Here is an 18,076-nt window from a genome sequence, read left to right on the forward strand (position 1 = left end):
TTTCTTTTTTTGTTCATTTTTCCATTTTTGTTGAAACTTTGTTCGGCTTTTTTGGTCTTGTGAAAATAGAGTAAATAAAAGACAATGTAATCGATTTACGCCTTGTGACAACTTTGCTGCTGACAATTGTTCGCTACTGTTTCAGCCTTACGTTTCTAAACGAAAGTCTTTTTTGTTGTGTGCACCAGAGTTCAAAGCTAAATCCTTTGTGCAACAATGTTTTTGATAACGACAATCAGAACGAGCAACAAAGCAACTATTTTGGGGAACTTTATGTTGTCTATACATGTTGGGTACGGCTTATGATTATAAAATGTGGGAAATTCACTATGAACAAGCGGATTATTAATAGCTGTTCAACGAATCATCACAAAATCGTTCGAATATACAGATTAAACGGCAGTATTAATCACAATGGAGATAATATGCTCATGAGAGCAGTGAGCATAACGATTGAGTGTTAATGCTAGTTCAGAAAAGCCTCATCCGGTGATTAAATAACACGCATCTATTTATTTCCATTGGAAGAAGAGTCAAAATAGATGCGTGGATTGATTCAGATAAAACAAACACATTGAGTGTCTTTCAATCAAAATGATTTGACATTTCTCTCTCTCTCTCTCTTTCTCTGTTCTCTCTCGGCTGTCGTTAACGATAAATCAATTGTGTTCGTTATTTCGCACACTGATTGATTCACCCAATGAGACCCATTGCATATTTTTTTTTTTGTAAAAATGAAATGAAACTGTCTGAACAATGAAGCATGGATTAAATTAGCACAAGCGAAAAAAAGACCACATCGAACAAATAAAAATGTCAAAATTTGATTTACTGATTGAAAACGACGCTGTACAACGAACGATCATAACTCACAGTAATTGTCCATTCAAATTTATAAATTGTTGTGTTATTTGCAATGAGTTTGCATATTATTCACGAGAAATGTCTGTGCATGACATGAATTTGGAATTGCAACGCAACGCGGATTGAACAACATTTAACGGATACATCATTAAGAACGGGTCAAAAGTGGCGAATGCAAGAAAGGAATTGGTGGAAAAAAACAACTTATTGAAAATGCTGTGTATTTGTGATAAAGGCAAGAAAAATGGTATTTAGAAAGGTTTTCGCTCGGTGGGAAACCAAACAAGAAGTATACTTTTGACGCGAAGCTCATCCATCACGGAAATTATTACATATCCATGGATTTCAATCGCCTTTCTTGGCTAGAATAAAGCGATAGAAAGCACAAAGTATGTTGATCATTGAACTATTCATGGAAATTAATGCCATTGATCCGCGTCAATTCTTTCAAACACTTCAATGACAATGCAGTTATTTTAGGCATATTTCTGGCGTTTCGAATTAATATTTTTTTTTTTTTGGCTTGTTTTCACATAGTTATCAGAATAAATTATAATGAGAAAGGCGGCAATCAAAGAAAATATGCAAAACCGGTCAGAAAACGGCACAAAAATGGCCAAATCACGACTCACACATTCATTTATCAAATTGTTTGTAAATATTTAGATCGGCAATCTTCTTCTTTTGTTTTTTGCGGCTTACAAATTGGTTGAAAAGTTTGTCAAAGGCTCAACTCTTTTGTCAGACCATTTTCGGTATTCAACACGATTAAAATAGATCATCAATCAAAACAAACATATAAAAGCCCAATAGAAAACAGTGTCGAACTAAAAATGGGCCGTGAAAAAAATGTTTCGTTACAAAAATGGTAAGTTAATTGAAGTCGGTTTTTTTTTTGTTTCGAGCGAACACAATGCAAAGATAGCTTTTACACGATTTCACTGATTTGCTGATTTTTTTTTTTACAATCACGTGAGTGAAATGCGATGTAACGCAAACGCGTGCGCGCAAGCGTCACATGAGAACCCATCTAAATATAGATGAGAAGGTAATTTAAAGTAGAGAACATGATGAGATGAAATTTATGTGTGAACTAAAAATGGGCCGAACAACGGTCGACATCAATTAAAAAACACTAAACACCTTTTTTTACTTGCTCCAAACACAGTTACCGCTTACAATTTATTCAATAGGCTTGGGCGGTGCGAACAAACAAAAATGATTTGGTCATCAAAGAATCGGAAAAGGAGTAGAAACACCCGAAAAAAATAGCATTAGCTTCACTCGGCTAGCCCCATATGCTTTTTCATCTTTATCATCGAAAATCTTTCAAGCAAATGTCCTTAATCAATCATTATTATTCTTGTGTCATGTACAACGGTGCGAGTGGCATTTCTTCAAACGGCTTCTGTCCAAAATTATAAACTGTCGTAATGATTTCATTTCGATGTGGCTGGTGTGAACCATGAATAACAATGAACATTGTAGCAGTTCGAAAACAACAATAAATCATTTGAACATCATTTTGTCGTCTTCTTCCGTACCCGATATATATATATATATATACATATATTTCTATTCGCTGTGACGAAGGTTATGTGGGCCGAACGCCATCATCGAGTCGACTCGATTCAATTTCCTTTGGCACACGATTTTGTCGAGAGATTAAAACGACATTTATTTCGAATGGAACTTTCGAATTCGAATTTAAATAAATTTTCGCCAATCATTCTCAGCCTACTTTATATGAAACTCCTTCTCTTTTTTCGCCTGCATCCAAAGCGAAAAAAAAAATCAATTATTTATTCAATTACATTGGCTGCGGGCCAGTGTGCCCGAAAATGAATTTGATTGAAGGTGTTTGCCGTTGTGAATGAGTGAAGAAATAAAAAAACAAATGCCATTGTCCCGTTTTGTTGTGATCGTTAATGATCTATTGTTTTAGAAAACAAATTAAAATGCGGACGGAATCAGGTGAAACAGTAGTGATGTTGTCGAAGTAAAGAAAATGAAAGAAACAAAAACGAAATGAATTCAACGGAACCAATAATTTGGGCTTCAAATTAAAAGAATAGAAATTGCTTTGCAGCGTGTGGCAAACAATCTTTGGCCCAAGAATGTTTACACCACTCTTGCACGGCAAGCACCACCTCGCAAGTGCATCTGCTCGGCCATAAAGAAAATGAAAGAAGGAAACTATCATTTATTCGAAAAATTGTCTATTCCCTTGTGGCAAATGAGCATCCATTTTTCCTTGTTGCGTGAGGAAACGATGTTATTTTCCAAGCGAAAATTATTATAATCCATCTCCGCAAGAGCTTCGCGTCGCAAGTAATAATTAAATAAGTCAAAATTAAGAGATGCTGTGAGGGGGTATCAAAGTGTCTTGGCATCAGTGTTTTTATGACGGATTTCATTAGATAAATCGGTTGTTGTGTTTTTTTTTCTCGCTTCAGCTTGATCTTAACCTTGAAACTTGTTAACAACGGGTAGGAAAATTAATAAAGTTGCCAATAATAAAAAGAAGAAGAAGAAAACGAAGTGCGGTTTTAATTTAGCCAGCAAGAAACTAAAATGGTATCTCTCAGTGATCGAGTAATTTAAGAGTGGTAATCTGGTGATCAGAGCTAAGTATTTCGTTGGAGTCGGAAGATGGCTCGTTAGCAATTTTAAATAGCAAGAATATGGGCGAATGAGCCAGGGAGAACATTGCTTAAAATATGATTGGCTGCTGTTGGCCTGCTTGGTGATGATGATGATGATGACGACGATATCACAACACGTTTTATTTATTTATTTACGATTTTTTTTTTCGCTGTACGCCGTAGCGTTATATTTGCTGTCTCGATTTTGTTTTTCGTTGGATTCGCACTCGGATAGTTTGGCTAAAAGCATGCGCATGGATAAACTATACAAATGTTCTTCTAGCCCCACAAATTATGTTGTTTGAACGAAACGCGTTCGCTCTCTACCTGATTATTATCATTTACGATTATTATTCATTTTCATGTGCTTATTAAAATGTGTAATACACGATTTTTTCACTCTCTCTCTCTCTCTGTCTTCCTCTGTGGTTTTTTTTTCTGTTCGTTGGCTGGTTTGCAGATTGAATATGATGGTGGTGTTCGTGCATGGCAATTTGAGCGCTTTAAGTTCAACCATGTTTGACTCTAAAAGTGTTTTATTGTTTTTTTTTTCTGTCGTTCGTACCCCGTGTGAGTGCGTTGCTTAACTTTTATTCGAGCATTTTTATTCACTTTGAGAACTACTTACAATTAAAGATTTCTTTTCCAGCGATTCAGAATTTTTGCTGCTATTTTGTTCGCAAGTTTGTGTGTTTGTGAACGGCAAGCGAGAAGGTGAAAAAAAAAGAGCCGAAGTACAAATAAGTCAAATGGCTGGAACATGGAAAGAAATTGAACTGAATTTATTATAATGATAATTGCCTATAGTGCAACCACAAACACATTCTTGATAGCAGCTCATACTTCAGTGTCACTTTAGTGCCAGCGGCAAGAGCTCGAATTATATGCGCGTCTCTTTCCCGTCTCTCTGTTGCTCTTTCTCTCCCTGCTCTATGCCCATTCATTCATTCATTCCATTCAATAATTACCAGCTTTTGAGTAATTCAATAGCCATGCACTTTTCTGCATTGAGCCAATGTAAATTCACGAGCTGGCGTTTTCGTGTGCAAGTGCGATAAATGAAATTAGTGACAGCGAGCGCGACAAAGAGAAGGGAATGAACAGTAGAGAAAAAAAATGAAGAAAAATCACCCAAAATGGATATCAGGCATTTTGCAATTGCACGAAGACGCTGAAATGAGCAACATTCGGTGTGCGCGCTGTCGGTTTTGGGAAAGGAATTGCTCATGGTATCCTTAGTATCAGCGTTCATTTTTCAGTGCGAATTGTGTGTGTGTGTGTGTGTAGTTTGCGACGACTGACGATGGTCTCTCTTTCTTTTCTGCCACGGCATAAACGATAAAATTGTACACTTTTTCTGCGGCATTTAGTAAATGCCGTGAATATTGTTGTTGGCTTTTTAACGATCGTCTTCCTTTTGTGCATTTTCTGCCTGCCATTGTTATTGCTGTTCATCGTTTAATTTCACGTTTCGCACCAGTCACGCACACCAATACCCGAACGCTCAAACCATTCGTTCGTTCGTTCGATTTCTGTGTGTATGTACTCACTCACTCACTTCGGCACCGCTACGACTTTGCCACAACTGATTTTCTTTTTTTTTTACTTCTTTAAATTGAAAAAAAAAGTGTGAACCTGAGCCGTATGCAAGTCACCTAAAGTGAAGTAATAAACACTATTCTCTGCTTTCCTCGTAATCGCACCACAACACTCTTGATTTCTCTGCCACGCCAATGGAATAAAAACATTACAGAAATTAACAAAAGGCAATCGTACTTCATTCGGTTCGTTCGTTTTGTTGTGCTGCCCAAGCATAAATCGATGAATTGCATTACGTTCCATGTGTTCAGTGCTTGTGCTGGCCGTGCTCAATTTACCATTCGATGCGCGCAACCAATAAGTATATTTATCGAATTATTCGGCGAAAAAAAAAAATATTGTATTTATCGTATAATAATCGTATTTATTTATTAAGAATGATTCTGGTTTTGCACGATTTGTGTGCAACGCGATGCGCCATTGATATAATTATGATGTTGGTCAATGATAATGACTTTGCTATACGATGAAGGTGTGAATTATTTTTCGCTTTGTTATTGAGTCTGTACACATTATTTTCGCTACGAGGCGGAATAGATCTGCGCTCATCATGGAGACATTTGTCAACGCATTTTTTTTTCTCTCTTCATTCTTTCTCTCGCGCGCTACTTAATTTGTGAAAAATAGCCATCGATATAAGAATATATCCGCGAAGATAAATCGATCGATATGTAATTACCCCATTGAAAATGTCAATGCGCTTGACAAATTGATTAGCGATACCTTGCAATTTGGCTTATAATCATAATTATGACGAAGAATCGCAGTGAAAAGATAACGATTTTTGCCGTTTAAAAGACACATTTTTTATCTGTTGTTATTTAAATGTATCTGTTTCCTATTTTGGAATAGTCGCCAATTATAAGCCATCGTATGAATAAACTTTAAACGGTTCACTTGTGAAAAATTGTTTGAATAAAAAAAAAGGAATGAAAAACCGTATTCATATTGCATGAATCGATAATCGGGTAGGAACGAAAAGCACCCTTTATATACAATCATATTTATTGACAATGAAAATGGGTGAAATTGGCAATTTTCTCGAGGCGTGCAATAAATATGGCATTTGATTGACGAAAAATATCAATGATTCAATGAAAGGTTCTTGTGTGCGGATAATGCTGTCAATACGAATTTATTTCATATGCGAATTAATCGATTGAAATTGAAAACGGTAAATAACACAACCCATTAACAATTCGTTTTGCATACACGAAACTGAAATAGCGCACACATTCTTTCTTCGGTGCTCTTGTTGCTTACTTTTCAACTGTCAAATTCGCGTTTTTTTTTCTCTTCACGTAATAAATTCGTGATAATAATTTTCGTGCACTTAAATGAAAACAGAACACATCATCGATTAGAGAGAGAGAGAACCGTTTTTTTTTTTCAATATCGAATATGTGCCGAAAGAACCTAGATTCTATTGACTGCTTTTGGTGATTGACAAAAATGAATGACAATACCAAAAAATAAAGTTGTTTCAATTCCGTGTAGGCAATGCCTACTTGGCATAATAATTGGCATATTTGAAGGAGTCGAATATTCTTTATCGTTGGAAGAAAAAATGTTGACAAACACACACACAGACACATACACACATGAAGCGAGTGGCACAGCGACAACATTACACATATGCCATTGGGTAATTGAAGAATGAATTTGTGTATTTATGAACATCGGATTAGTGAAAGAAGCTAAATTAAATAACTATGTAAGCAAAACATGCAAAATTTCAATGAATCACGCTATGCGGTTCACTTGTGAAACAGGAAGAGAGATAGAGAACAAAAAAAAATACAAAACCATTTTCTGCATTCATCGAACAACGAGTTTACCGTCAATTTGTCATTGTTGAAAAAATAATAATACTTTGGGAGAATTTTTCGAATATAGTAGAGAGGTTGTTTTGTGTGTTCATTCTCTCTCTCTCTCTCGCTTTTCATTTTGCCCCGCCATTTATTTACCATGTTGAACGAAATAGTTTAATAATTGATTTAATCGAAATGTGTTTTAAGGCACAAACAATGTTAAAATGTCAAAGCCATTGTGACTGATTGGGTTTTATGAGCTGTGTGTTTGTATGTATTTTTTCTGTTTTTTTTTTTTTTCATTGGTAAAACGAAAAGCTTTCTCGTTATGAAGTCAATCAAGAGATTAATAAAGCAATTATCCACCGATAAATGTGGAAAAAAAAGGAACTAAACACACTGACTGAGAGATGGTATGGAAATGTTGAATTATGGCATTTTAAAAAGGCCACTTACTGGATCGCCAACAATATAATAAATCATTTAGCGAGTCTAATCGAGGTAAACGACGCTTTTTACGACAACGACGATAACGATAAATAATCGAATTCAGAATTGAATCGTTTTTTTCATTTGTTTTTTACCATGGAAATAGAAAAATTGATATCTTTTATTATTCGACTGTGGTTTGCAATAGTTTTTGATTCTTTTGTTAGTTTGGCTGTCCTTTAACTTTGGCTGGACGGGAATCGGTTGGTTTTTGAATTTTAAACGATACTAAAATGACTTACCACCTTCGTCATTTGAGCATTCACTGGGTGGACCTTGTGCTGTGCGATTAGCTCCGCTGAGATTGTGTTGTCCTAAACTTAAGCCGTTTGCATTGCCGATCGCATTCAGACCGCTCAAACCGACTAGCGACGGCTGATTTGGCGGTGATCCTGTGACTGATGGTGCAAATCGCGGTCGTGATAAAAATGGACTACCGAAAACGCCAGGCATTCCAAACTGCAGAAATGGTGCCCATGGTGCAACGGCTCCACGATTTCGCGGTGCCAAATGAGCAGCGGCCGCTGCATACAATTGCAACGCTGGCTGCAGACCAGCATTCTGGAAATTCGGTAAACCTTGATGCTCAAGCACCATCTTTTTGATTTCGTTCAAATTGAACAATGTTCCTGAATTCGTCTTACAAACTTGGTTGCTTAAAAAAGTTTTGATTTGGAAGTTTCACACACCTCCAAATGTGATACAAGTGTTTTTTGTTACTTTTTAAACTTGATTACTTGAACCGTAAATTCATTTTTGTTTCAAGATTTGCGAATAAGTATGTTTTATTTTATCTAGTTCAAATATTTAAAGGTCCTTGAGTTGATTGTAGCTTTACGTATGAGCATGCTGGTTTTGGTTTATGCCGTCGGTAAAAACACTGTCCACATTTTCTAACTTTTTTGAACTGTGAAGCGGCTCTCAATTGTGCCGATCCTCGCAACTTTTTTTAACTAACTGATATGTGAAGTTCAAGCACGTGAATGAGGTTTGATACATTTTTTTTTGCACTTGTCATATGTGTCTGTTTTTCTCCTTTCTGTTCTTAAACAATTGAACCGCTAGTTGCTATGGCGAAAAATATGCATAAATTTACACAAGATTAATTTCGTTGTAATTAAAATAGAATGTCTCACTGTTTAAGCTCAAAATTTCAGCTTTTATTGATACAGTTGAGCAAATTGATCGTGCGCTCAATATATCGAATTGAGAAATAAAATGAATGTTCCTTTTCTCTCAGATCGAATACTACCGATATCGTAGAAATTACGTGTAAAACGTTCTAACGCCACACAGCTGGTACAGCACAGTGTCTACACGCATCGAATATTCACCAAGAACTGAATCGAAAAATGTGGTAATGCACACACGGTATCAACGAAAAACTTGAAATTTTCAACCCGTCGCTCGCGCCGTTGTTGTTATTGTTGCTGCTGCCGTTCATTTCGGTTGTGGTTCAACGGCAAAGGAGAAGCAACAAAAGCATACACGAAGCGGGAGAGAAAGAGAGAATAACATGAAAAAAGTGGTTCCTTTAAACAACAAAAGCAGCACAACAACAACACCATCAGCAGCAGCAACAACAACATTCAAACCGCATATATCGTAATATTGCGTTCGCTTTTCAGAATTGAAATATAACAAGCACAAAATGATTCTCTGTGCCTGCCACTCGATGTTCTCCTTCTTTTTCTTTTTCGTTAACATGATTGTTTATTATTTTAAGTTTGTCTGCACACACCAATACATTTGCACGGTGCTTCTGCACACATACACATACACAGAGACACACACTTGCTCACGCATACACACTCTCGCACGGCGACTGCTCGATAGAGTCAGCACGAGCGAATAACTTATATGAAAAATGGAATTTATGGTGTTGTGTGTATCGCTCTTTTTTTCTCTCGTTCTCTTCTTGAGCTCGATACAGTTGTCGTTTTCCCATTTCTTGTATGAATGACTACCAGCTGCTTGTCTCTCCCTATTTCATTCGAACACACATACACACTCATGCGATTCGCTCATATTTTGGGTGTTTATTATTTTCCACTGTTCGCTTGTTCAATTTCTATTTGCTTGCTGTGTTTTTTTTTCCACTTGCTGCTGCTCTGTTGACTTTTACTTGGTCTTTGATGGTGTGCGTATTGGTTAAGTGAATAAGAATTGATTTTCGTTCGTTTTCTTATAGGAGTACGGTTTGCATGTAGATGTTTGAGCAAAAATACACGAAACACACATACATTCAGCTTCACTTATTCTCTGTCCGACTGAACGCAGTTCGTGCATGCATGTGTATTGGTGTGCATTTGGAGAAATTGTAGGCGGAGCTAATTCAATTAAATTCAATTCAACTTATTTCTCAGCATGAGCTCCTGATGTATGTGTGCGTGCGCGAGTGAATGAGTGTGAGTATCGGCTCGATTCTTGTGTTTGCTTATGCATTATACATTCTCGAGCAAACGGAGACTGGTGAGCTGCTTAAGCGTGATGAAGAGCGGGAAATACACTTCTCCAGAAAATATGTCTTGGTATATATGAGCTGTGTGGTATGGCTACCGTCTGCGTGCTGATTGGTTCATTTAATAACCATCCCAAATGGCAAACGATTGGCTGAATAAAATATACATGTTCATTAAATTATCGCTGTAACGTGGTGTTACCCCAACATTACAATTACACACAAACACTTTGTATGCTGTCTGTATACACACAGCTAGCCACAATTGCTCCAAACTTATGCGACCGTGTATGGGTTCTTGTGTGTTTTTGTAGCCATTTCGCTTTGGACTATCAAGTTCTTGGTGATTTCGATTCGAAATGGGAAAAAAAGACGTGGAAACTATGTCGCATACACGCAACGTAGTAATATCAGCATCAACGAAATTGATTGTCATGCCACTCTCATCCCAGAATTCTCTCTGCGTCTAATTGAAGAAGTGGGATCAACTGATGGAGCATTTTATTCTCTTCGGTATTAGTATATGTGTGTGAATAATTTCTGTAGGTGTATGTGTGTATGTGTGTGAGATTGTGCACTCTACACAACGACAGCGAACAATTTTTGCTTTCATTTCAATCAGAAGAAAAAAAAAACCAAAACAATGTATTGAATATATTTTCGGCACTTTGATGTGTTAGTGAAGCGAAGCTCATCGGCTTTTTGATCGCCACAAAATGTGTACACATAATGTGCACACTCCACACATTTGATGATGGAAACACACATAGAGAGCGGATATTATTTGCTTGGAATTGATTTTAAGTTGGAAGTAAATTTGTTTGTAATATTTACGGTAAATACAAGCTGGCCCAAACCGTGTACGTCGCGCGCAAACTATGTAAACGCTCACTATATACAGTGGGTTTTTTTTCTCCACAGCACACTCGTTTGCGTGGGGGAAAATGGGATGGAGAGCAAATAAGATGTGTGAAAATTGCTGAAGATTTTTCGTTTTCGGTGCAAAACAAAGACGGCATACAATCAAGATAAAAATAAGGCAAAAAGATGGTTTGCCATCTTTGAATCCAACTCAGTGAATCCCTCAAACAAATATGTTAAGCGCTTGAATACTATTTCAACCCAGTGGTTGTATGCGTTTTTCTGATGGATTTTGATTAAAATCTCCAATTTGGTGGTTTACTACCATTCAACTGCCACTGTTATTCGGCACATAGCCTCCTCGTTCCCTTGCATAGCACTTGCCATCCACACAGAGACTTCATTATTTCAGTATTCATGCTGTCGCTTCACTCCACGCACAATGATGATGATGCTTATTTCCATGCGACCAAGAACTATGCTGCTGCTGTAAACGAAAATTATTTTCCTTTTTGACATTTGCCTTCATACGCTCTTGCGCACATTTTATTGAAATAATGATGAGAATCTTCTAGTGATTACATCGAATAGCTCATACATAAATTTTTAATTTTTTTCTCTCTTCTCTTTTAACAGCTTTTGGCTGCTTTCGACATTTTCACATTATGTGCGGTATTGCGTCATGGCATTACTTTGATAAAATTATAATTTTCGCGCAAATAGAATAGTTCTTCTTAATTAGAAAACACGAAGAGTTAGTTGATGACAAGCTTTCTAACACATTCATAACCTAAATGCCACCAACGACTTTTTCCAGTGCATCCATTTTGCTTATTCAGTGACGAGAGATGTATATATGGTTAATGCTCTGCCTCATGAACTCATGAATTATAGATCAAATGTGTGTCTATAGTCGTTATGTTTTTATTGCCATATTAATGTTTGCACTAATTGGGATTAATGCGATCAGATTTTTCTTGAATATCAGCTGCTTCAACCACTTCCTGTTGCACTGATAGCGAAGTGATTCATGTTTGCGTACATGCGCATTTTTGCAAGATTGCGTGAATCATCTTTCGACCAAATTTAAGCAATGAGACGATTTCTTTTGTTTTTATTCTGGATTTTGACTGAACTATGCGTTTTATTCTCGAGAAAAAATGTTTTTTTGTTGAAAATTTATGAAATGAATAAAAATTTAGTGAAATTTAAAAAGAGGAATGACAACGAATTTTAAAGAAGTTTTAAAGAACGAGAATTTGTTTTTGGAATTGCGTTTTTTTAACCGACGAATCAAAAAAATATTAATATATAAAACTGTCTGAAAAAATTTCAACTTTTTCCTTTCTACTGTCATTAATATTGTCCATGATCGAAAAGACTTCAACATTTTTTAACTGTCGTCATTATTCTTGCATCAATCATTGCCGCCAGAGTGTTTTCGTTCACGATTTGCGCAATAGTGCCCAAAGCCTCATGATTCAATATCGCTGATTTGGTTTTAATTTGGGCCCTGTCTGACGATTTCAAGTACGCCATTCATAATAATTTTCTTTGATTTTTCTTTCTGCAGCGTGATGTTTGATTCAATCACGCAATTAAAGTCATTTATGTATGTACGACGAAGTAAATTGTTGGCGACAGTCGGCACCGATCAAACGTCCAGAGCAATTTTGCGAGAGAAAAAAAAACCCAATTTTTCTGCTCTCTTTGTACAAAACTTATCTACGAAAAGTCGTATTTTTCTCGGTGCGCTTGGGTCGCGCTGTTTCTTGGAATCGTTTTCGTTATCAATTTTCTTCGAGCCAATCAACAAACAAAAGTCAGCAATTTAAATTAATGAGCTAATTTGTTATGATTTATGATTGGATTGGTTCAATGTGTTCTCGATGTTAATTAGTAGATTTCAGGCCGTTAATTATTTCAAATGGAATATTTATTTCGGTATGAAGTCCAGGGTATTTCATTATATCAAGTGGTTTTTACGATGAATCTTGATGCCCATTAAATTTTGAGGCCAAACAAAGAGCATGCGTAGTTGTGGACAGGGCGAAAAAAAAACACAAATCACGTCAAACGAAAATATCTTGGAGCTGTTAGCAATTTGATGCTAAGCCCCAATGTAATACAGCCAATTTTCCACATAAAATCAGAAATGGTAATTTTATTTCCATCGCCAGCACTATCCGAATGTCTCTCCATATTTATAATGTGTCGTTTATTATCGCATTTTTTCCCCTCTCATCCAGCGTCACGAAAATGTCGACAGCAAAAATACAAGAAAAAGCAAAGCGAATGACAAAAAAGCCAAAGTCAACATGAACGACAAAATCAGTAATAAGCTAAACTAATTCACTCGAAATTATGGGTCTGACCGTAAAAATATGACAAAATTATTAAATTTTTCCTCTGGCTCTAAATTATATTAAGCCCAACATTATCAATATTGACGCCATTGTTGCTTTTCCTCGTTGGAAAATGTTGGCTTTTTTTTTTTTACTTTTTGTTGGAATGGAGTTTCCAGGCACGCACACATTACGCGTGAAAAGAGAGAGACAACAGAGCATCGAGATGAAATTTATCACGCTCATTGTGAGCACTGCACGTAATATTTATGGATGTGCACTATGATTTTGGTTGGTTCGTCGTCGTCGTCGTCGTCGTCGATGTTGAATTTATTTTTTTACGTTCATTCGTTTGTTTCTGTTTCGGCCGTTATTTTTCGGGAGCCTGGACTGTGTTAACTTTTCGCTGTTCGGCGATTGAGCCCCTAATACTACATGTTCGTACTATAAATTACAAATAAATTTGTTGCGCGAGAGCTCTATTGCGCCAAAAAGAAATAACGAAAGACTTTTGGTTCGCACTTTTTTTTCCTCGCACGCTAAATGGTGATACTTTATATCGTTTAAAGTTTTGCTCGTTTCCTCCGAACAGAACAAAAAAAAAGAGAAAAGAATACGAAAAAAGAAGAACCAACGACGAGAAAAAGTTGCAAACGGTGCAGAAAAGCTGATGGCAAACTTCCGTTTTGATTCTCTCTCTCTCTCTCGATGTGAAAATTTATGTGCACAGCATGTGCTTGGGCGATGTAAAATGTTTCATAATTATATTAGGAAATATCACTTGAAAAATAACGGGCGAAATGAAGTACGGAATATGTAATGCATGCCGCTGGTGGTTTTTTCGTCTTTTTTTTCTACAACATAAATAAAATTACACTTTTGGTTCCGGTCTTCCGGAACAAACAAAAGAAGTATACCGTCTACGGCAGCCGAGAGAGAGAGAGGGAGAGAGAGAGAGATAGTTCATTGAAAAGCGAGCAAAAATATGCATGTGGATTTAGTTCGAGCACGTTCTTTTCGCCTGTGATATTTATTTTATTAGTGCCAGCTACTGGGCGCTATTTATTCTGGATCCAAAATTTCAAATGCACGTCAAATATGCATATAAGAGTAATAAAAACACGACAAAGTATATGAATTTGAGCTCAATTCAACAAACTCGACGAACTGCTGAGCTTTTCCATTGGTTCCAATTTGTGCGAGAGTCGAAACTGAAAGAGAAGTGGATGCGAAAAAAGAGACTCTGTCTTCGCCATAAACGGAGACTTTTCTCAATTGTGTTGTGTTTGCGCGTATATACAAGTAAGCGAAAGATGCGTCGTTTAGTAAAATGGTTCGTGAAAAGAGCATTAAGATGTTCAGATATCATTTTATGGTTTTTGCAAAGTGAATCACCATTTACCATGCAGTCATCCGATGTCGGTATCTGTGCTGAATTTGTAGTACAAATGCTCATTGTGTCTATGCCATGGTAAATGTGGCCTTTTTGCGATCAAACATTGTGCTTCCTGATGCGGAAATCATATTTTTTATGCTCATACTCTAGTTTACATTGAATGAAAATCGGATCAATGGAAAATCTTCCGTTTTTTTTGTGTGTTCATAAATTTTTGATACGCCGATAAATCTCAATTTGAAATACTTTTTAAGCAACTCCATCGATCGACATTTCATCTCAAGAAATTCATTTTCGAATAAATGAACCATACGATTTTTTCCAGTCATATTTGGATCGAAATCTTTTCTATTAAAAACGTGCACTGTGTTCTGAGTAAATGAAACCGCGAAATTCTCCGAGCTCCGATTGCGCCACAAAATAAAAATGTAAACAATGATTGTTTTTTCCTTTGCTCGGTATGATTTTAACGGTAATTGAACAATAATTGCCGATAATTTTCCACATTTTATTGAACATTTTGTGCGTCAAAAATTGAGTTCAATTACTCAATGACTTTTTAATCACACTGCGGAAAGTGATCGCACGTATTTGATCTGTGTTGGTTTCGAAGTTTTTCTCTTCCTCTCTCTCCCTTGGTTTCGGCAACCGAATGAAAAAAAAAAAACGTATTTTTCACTTGGTTGCTTTGCAAAGATCATGGTTTAATAAAAATAAATCGTTTTTAAAATACGTTCAATTATTCGATTAGTTATGGTCACTTTTCTGGGCTAAAAACAACGACGATCCATCATTGAAAGCAGCTCCGCAAAATGAAATATATGCCGAAATCCCAAATATACCCAAAAAAAATGTAAACATTTGTGGCAAATAAAAATATGTAGATTGAGATAATTTCGTATTTAATACACAATTTCGATGTGCGATGTTATCGTGGTGGCTCAATTTTTTTTGTTTGTTCATAAGGAGTCGAAATGAATAACATGTTGAATAAATTGATGTGCGCAGTATAAAATGGTTGGAACACCTAGTGTGCTTCCTATTGTTCATCATCATCATCATCATGATTCACATCAGTGTTATCTGTTTGCACATCAATTTATTAATGACCGTATTATGCGTGAATTGACTGTGTGTCCATTGTTGTGTGCACGCCAAGTCCAACGCCAACCGTATGTGATATTGTCAAACGGCAAAATCAAGTTAGATGAGAGTAAATTAAATACAGCCAAAGCATCATTCACCACAATCCCTCAAATTCCCGACACATTTGTACGGTACCTGTTTTCGGGGCAATATATACATACTCGAGCGCGCGCGTGTGTGTGTGTGTGTGTTGACAAAGCGTTCGATCGGAGTCGAGAGAGTAAATACATTAATGTTTGGCTGGTGCTACATCAACGTTCACCCCAGTTCAAATTACATAATTTTCTATTTTTGCTCTTTTCACTGCGCACTGCGCCACTGTCTTCACCATACCAAACACAAACACACACACACATTTAATCTCCCCTTGTCAATTTTAGGATTCACAGCATTTATAGGTGGTGTAGTTAGTGTTGTGAGCGCACAGCTACTGCACGAGAACACACCGAACAACATTTTAATCAGATTGTCATCATTGCCGATTCATCACCGTCTTGTAAACATTATTCAAAAGCTGTGTATTACATTCGAGTCATAATTTTCTAGGATTTGCCGAACAATGAATGCCTCCTGCATATCGAGTCTCGAACAACAGAGAGAAATCTATATTAAACGACATGTAATTTATTTCGATTATTTGATATCATTTTTTTTCTTCTCCCTCTCTCCCTTTCTTCCTCTCTTTCTCTCTCTCTCTCGATATTCGAATCATACATATGGCGGTGAATCACTGCGGCGATGTTGAATTTCTGGGCAACATTTGTGGCATTGACTTTTTATGGCGGCCCTTTTGTTCCGATTTGCGGTATAAAGTGTGGCCTATGACTAGTGTCAACACCGATTCGCAACTAATATAATTTGTTATTGAGATCAACAAAGTTACTCGAATTAATAAGGAATTAATTCAGATCAAATAGACCCAGACACCTTTTTTCCATTCGAACCGAACACTCATTTGCTATATGAGTGTGACAATTGGCGTCATATGTTACAATTAGGTTTTTTTTTTTTGGAAAACTCAAATTTACTGCATAATTTTCGTTTGTTCTTTCTTGCCAAAAAGAGAGAGACAAAAAAGGAGAACGACAAGTCGTCGGTAACAACAGCAGCAGCAGCAGCAGCAGCAGCAATAATTTATGGACTACGCGCCAGTCGAAACTTTTATTGGCCAATATAAGGATAATATTGTTTCGCCGCAAAAATATACAACGACTTTCAAATTTATATATCGAAATGTTTCCGCTTGACTTCAACGAACCAACTGGTTTCAGTTGAGCGCTTCTGTTCATTTTCTTCGTTACGTGTGTGTGTGTTTGTGTCTGTGGAAAAACTGCAAAAATGAAATAGATATTTATTGTATATAATAATAATGTCGAGAGAGGAACTACGGAGCACCATTCTAACGAATGGAAGCCCATCTATGCAAACCAACCACCACCATCACCGCCACTCGAAATGGCATGAATCAAAAACCCAGCAGCAACAGAATATTGTGAACGTGCTCATCGTACATATTGCCACATAAAATCCAATTTATTCACATATTAATCAAAAAAATATCAATCTTAAATCCCTTCTGGAACATATTTCCTAATAAATTTCACTTAAAAAATGCGATTCAAGTATACGTTGAGTTATTATGACTTTGACTATATGTTCAACATTTTTTCGGATCGGCAGTTTTTTTTCTCTCTCACATTCAGCTTGGGTTCTTTTTTCATCAGCCGAAATGTTGTTTGCATCAGATCTTTATTTTCGTTCTGGCTTTGCAATTGGGCGCCGTTCTACTCTCAGAAGCAATGTATTTTATTTCGCATTTCGACGATTTCTCATTCATTTTTTTCTCGGATTTCATTTCTACTTTGGAGAATTATAAATTATAAATTCGCAAAGAACAAGCACATTTTGGCAAGACGCATTCATTTTGATTCTAATGTAATTTATTTTTTTCGCTCTCTTTCTCTTTCTCATAAATAAACATTCCACATGTTCCAATGGTTTAATAGAAGGTGCTTGAGTTTTTTTTTTGCATTTATGCAAAATGATATGTGATTCCGTAAAATTTGGTTCCTCTGAACATTCTAAAATTTACCACCTGTCCAAATTCAGTTCAGACGTCACAGAAAGCCAACACCAGACACATTTGATTTATTTGTACTCGCCAAATGCGAATTTGCCACTTGAAAACAAAGAGAAAAAATGTGCAAATTGTGCTCAAAGGAATAATTCATAAATAAATATTTCAATCAATTGCATGTGTCAGCGTTAGTAACATTGATGAAAACAAATCACATCGATTTCACATTGTTGTTGCATGTTCGTGATTCATATTAATGCAGAGAAAATGGTTTCTGATTGAATGACAGTTGGAAAGTTTTTTATGGTGATACGCTTAATAAAAACGAGACTATGGCATTTCGCCAATGAATCTTCGCATAGAAAAAATGACATTTGCAACA

At 36.4% G+C, this 18,076-nt stretch overlaps 1 protein-coding gene across 3 annotated transcripts in view; it reads right to left on the reverse strand.

Moving 5' to 3' along the window:
- The window catches only part of LOC129580402 (homeobox protein unc-4-like), a 40,324-nt gene extending 31,574 nt beyond the window's left edge, over nucleotides 1–8,750 (reverse strand). The window contains exon 1 of one of the 3 annotated variants that reach the window (XM_055470778.1): nucleotides 7,651–8,750. In XM_055470778.1, coding sequence (XP_055326753.1) covers nucleotides 7,651–8,005 — 355 coding nt within the window. In that variant the 5' untranslated portion in view covers nucleotides 8,006–8,750. The remainder of the gene's footprint in view (nucleotides 1–7,650) is intronic. The other 2 variants (XM_055470777.1, XM_055470776.1) reach the window with 2 other exon arrangements.
- Between the last annotated feature and the right edge of the window lie 9,326 nt (nucleotides 8,751–18,076).

The sequence above is a fragment of the Sitodiplosis mosellana genome, unplaced genomic scaffold (genome assembly GCF_009176505.1).
Source record: "Sitodiplosis mosellana isolate CC-2019 unplaced genomic scaffold, AAFC_SMos_1.0 Smas_scaffold_1, whole genome shotgun sequence".
Classification (NCBI taxonomy): domain Eukaryota; kingdom Metazoa; phylum Arthropoda; class Insecta; order Diptera; family Cecidomyiidae; genus Sitodiplosis; species Sitodiplosis mosellana.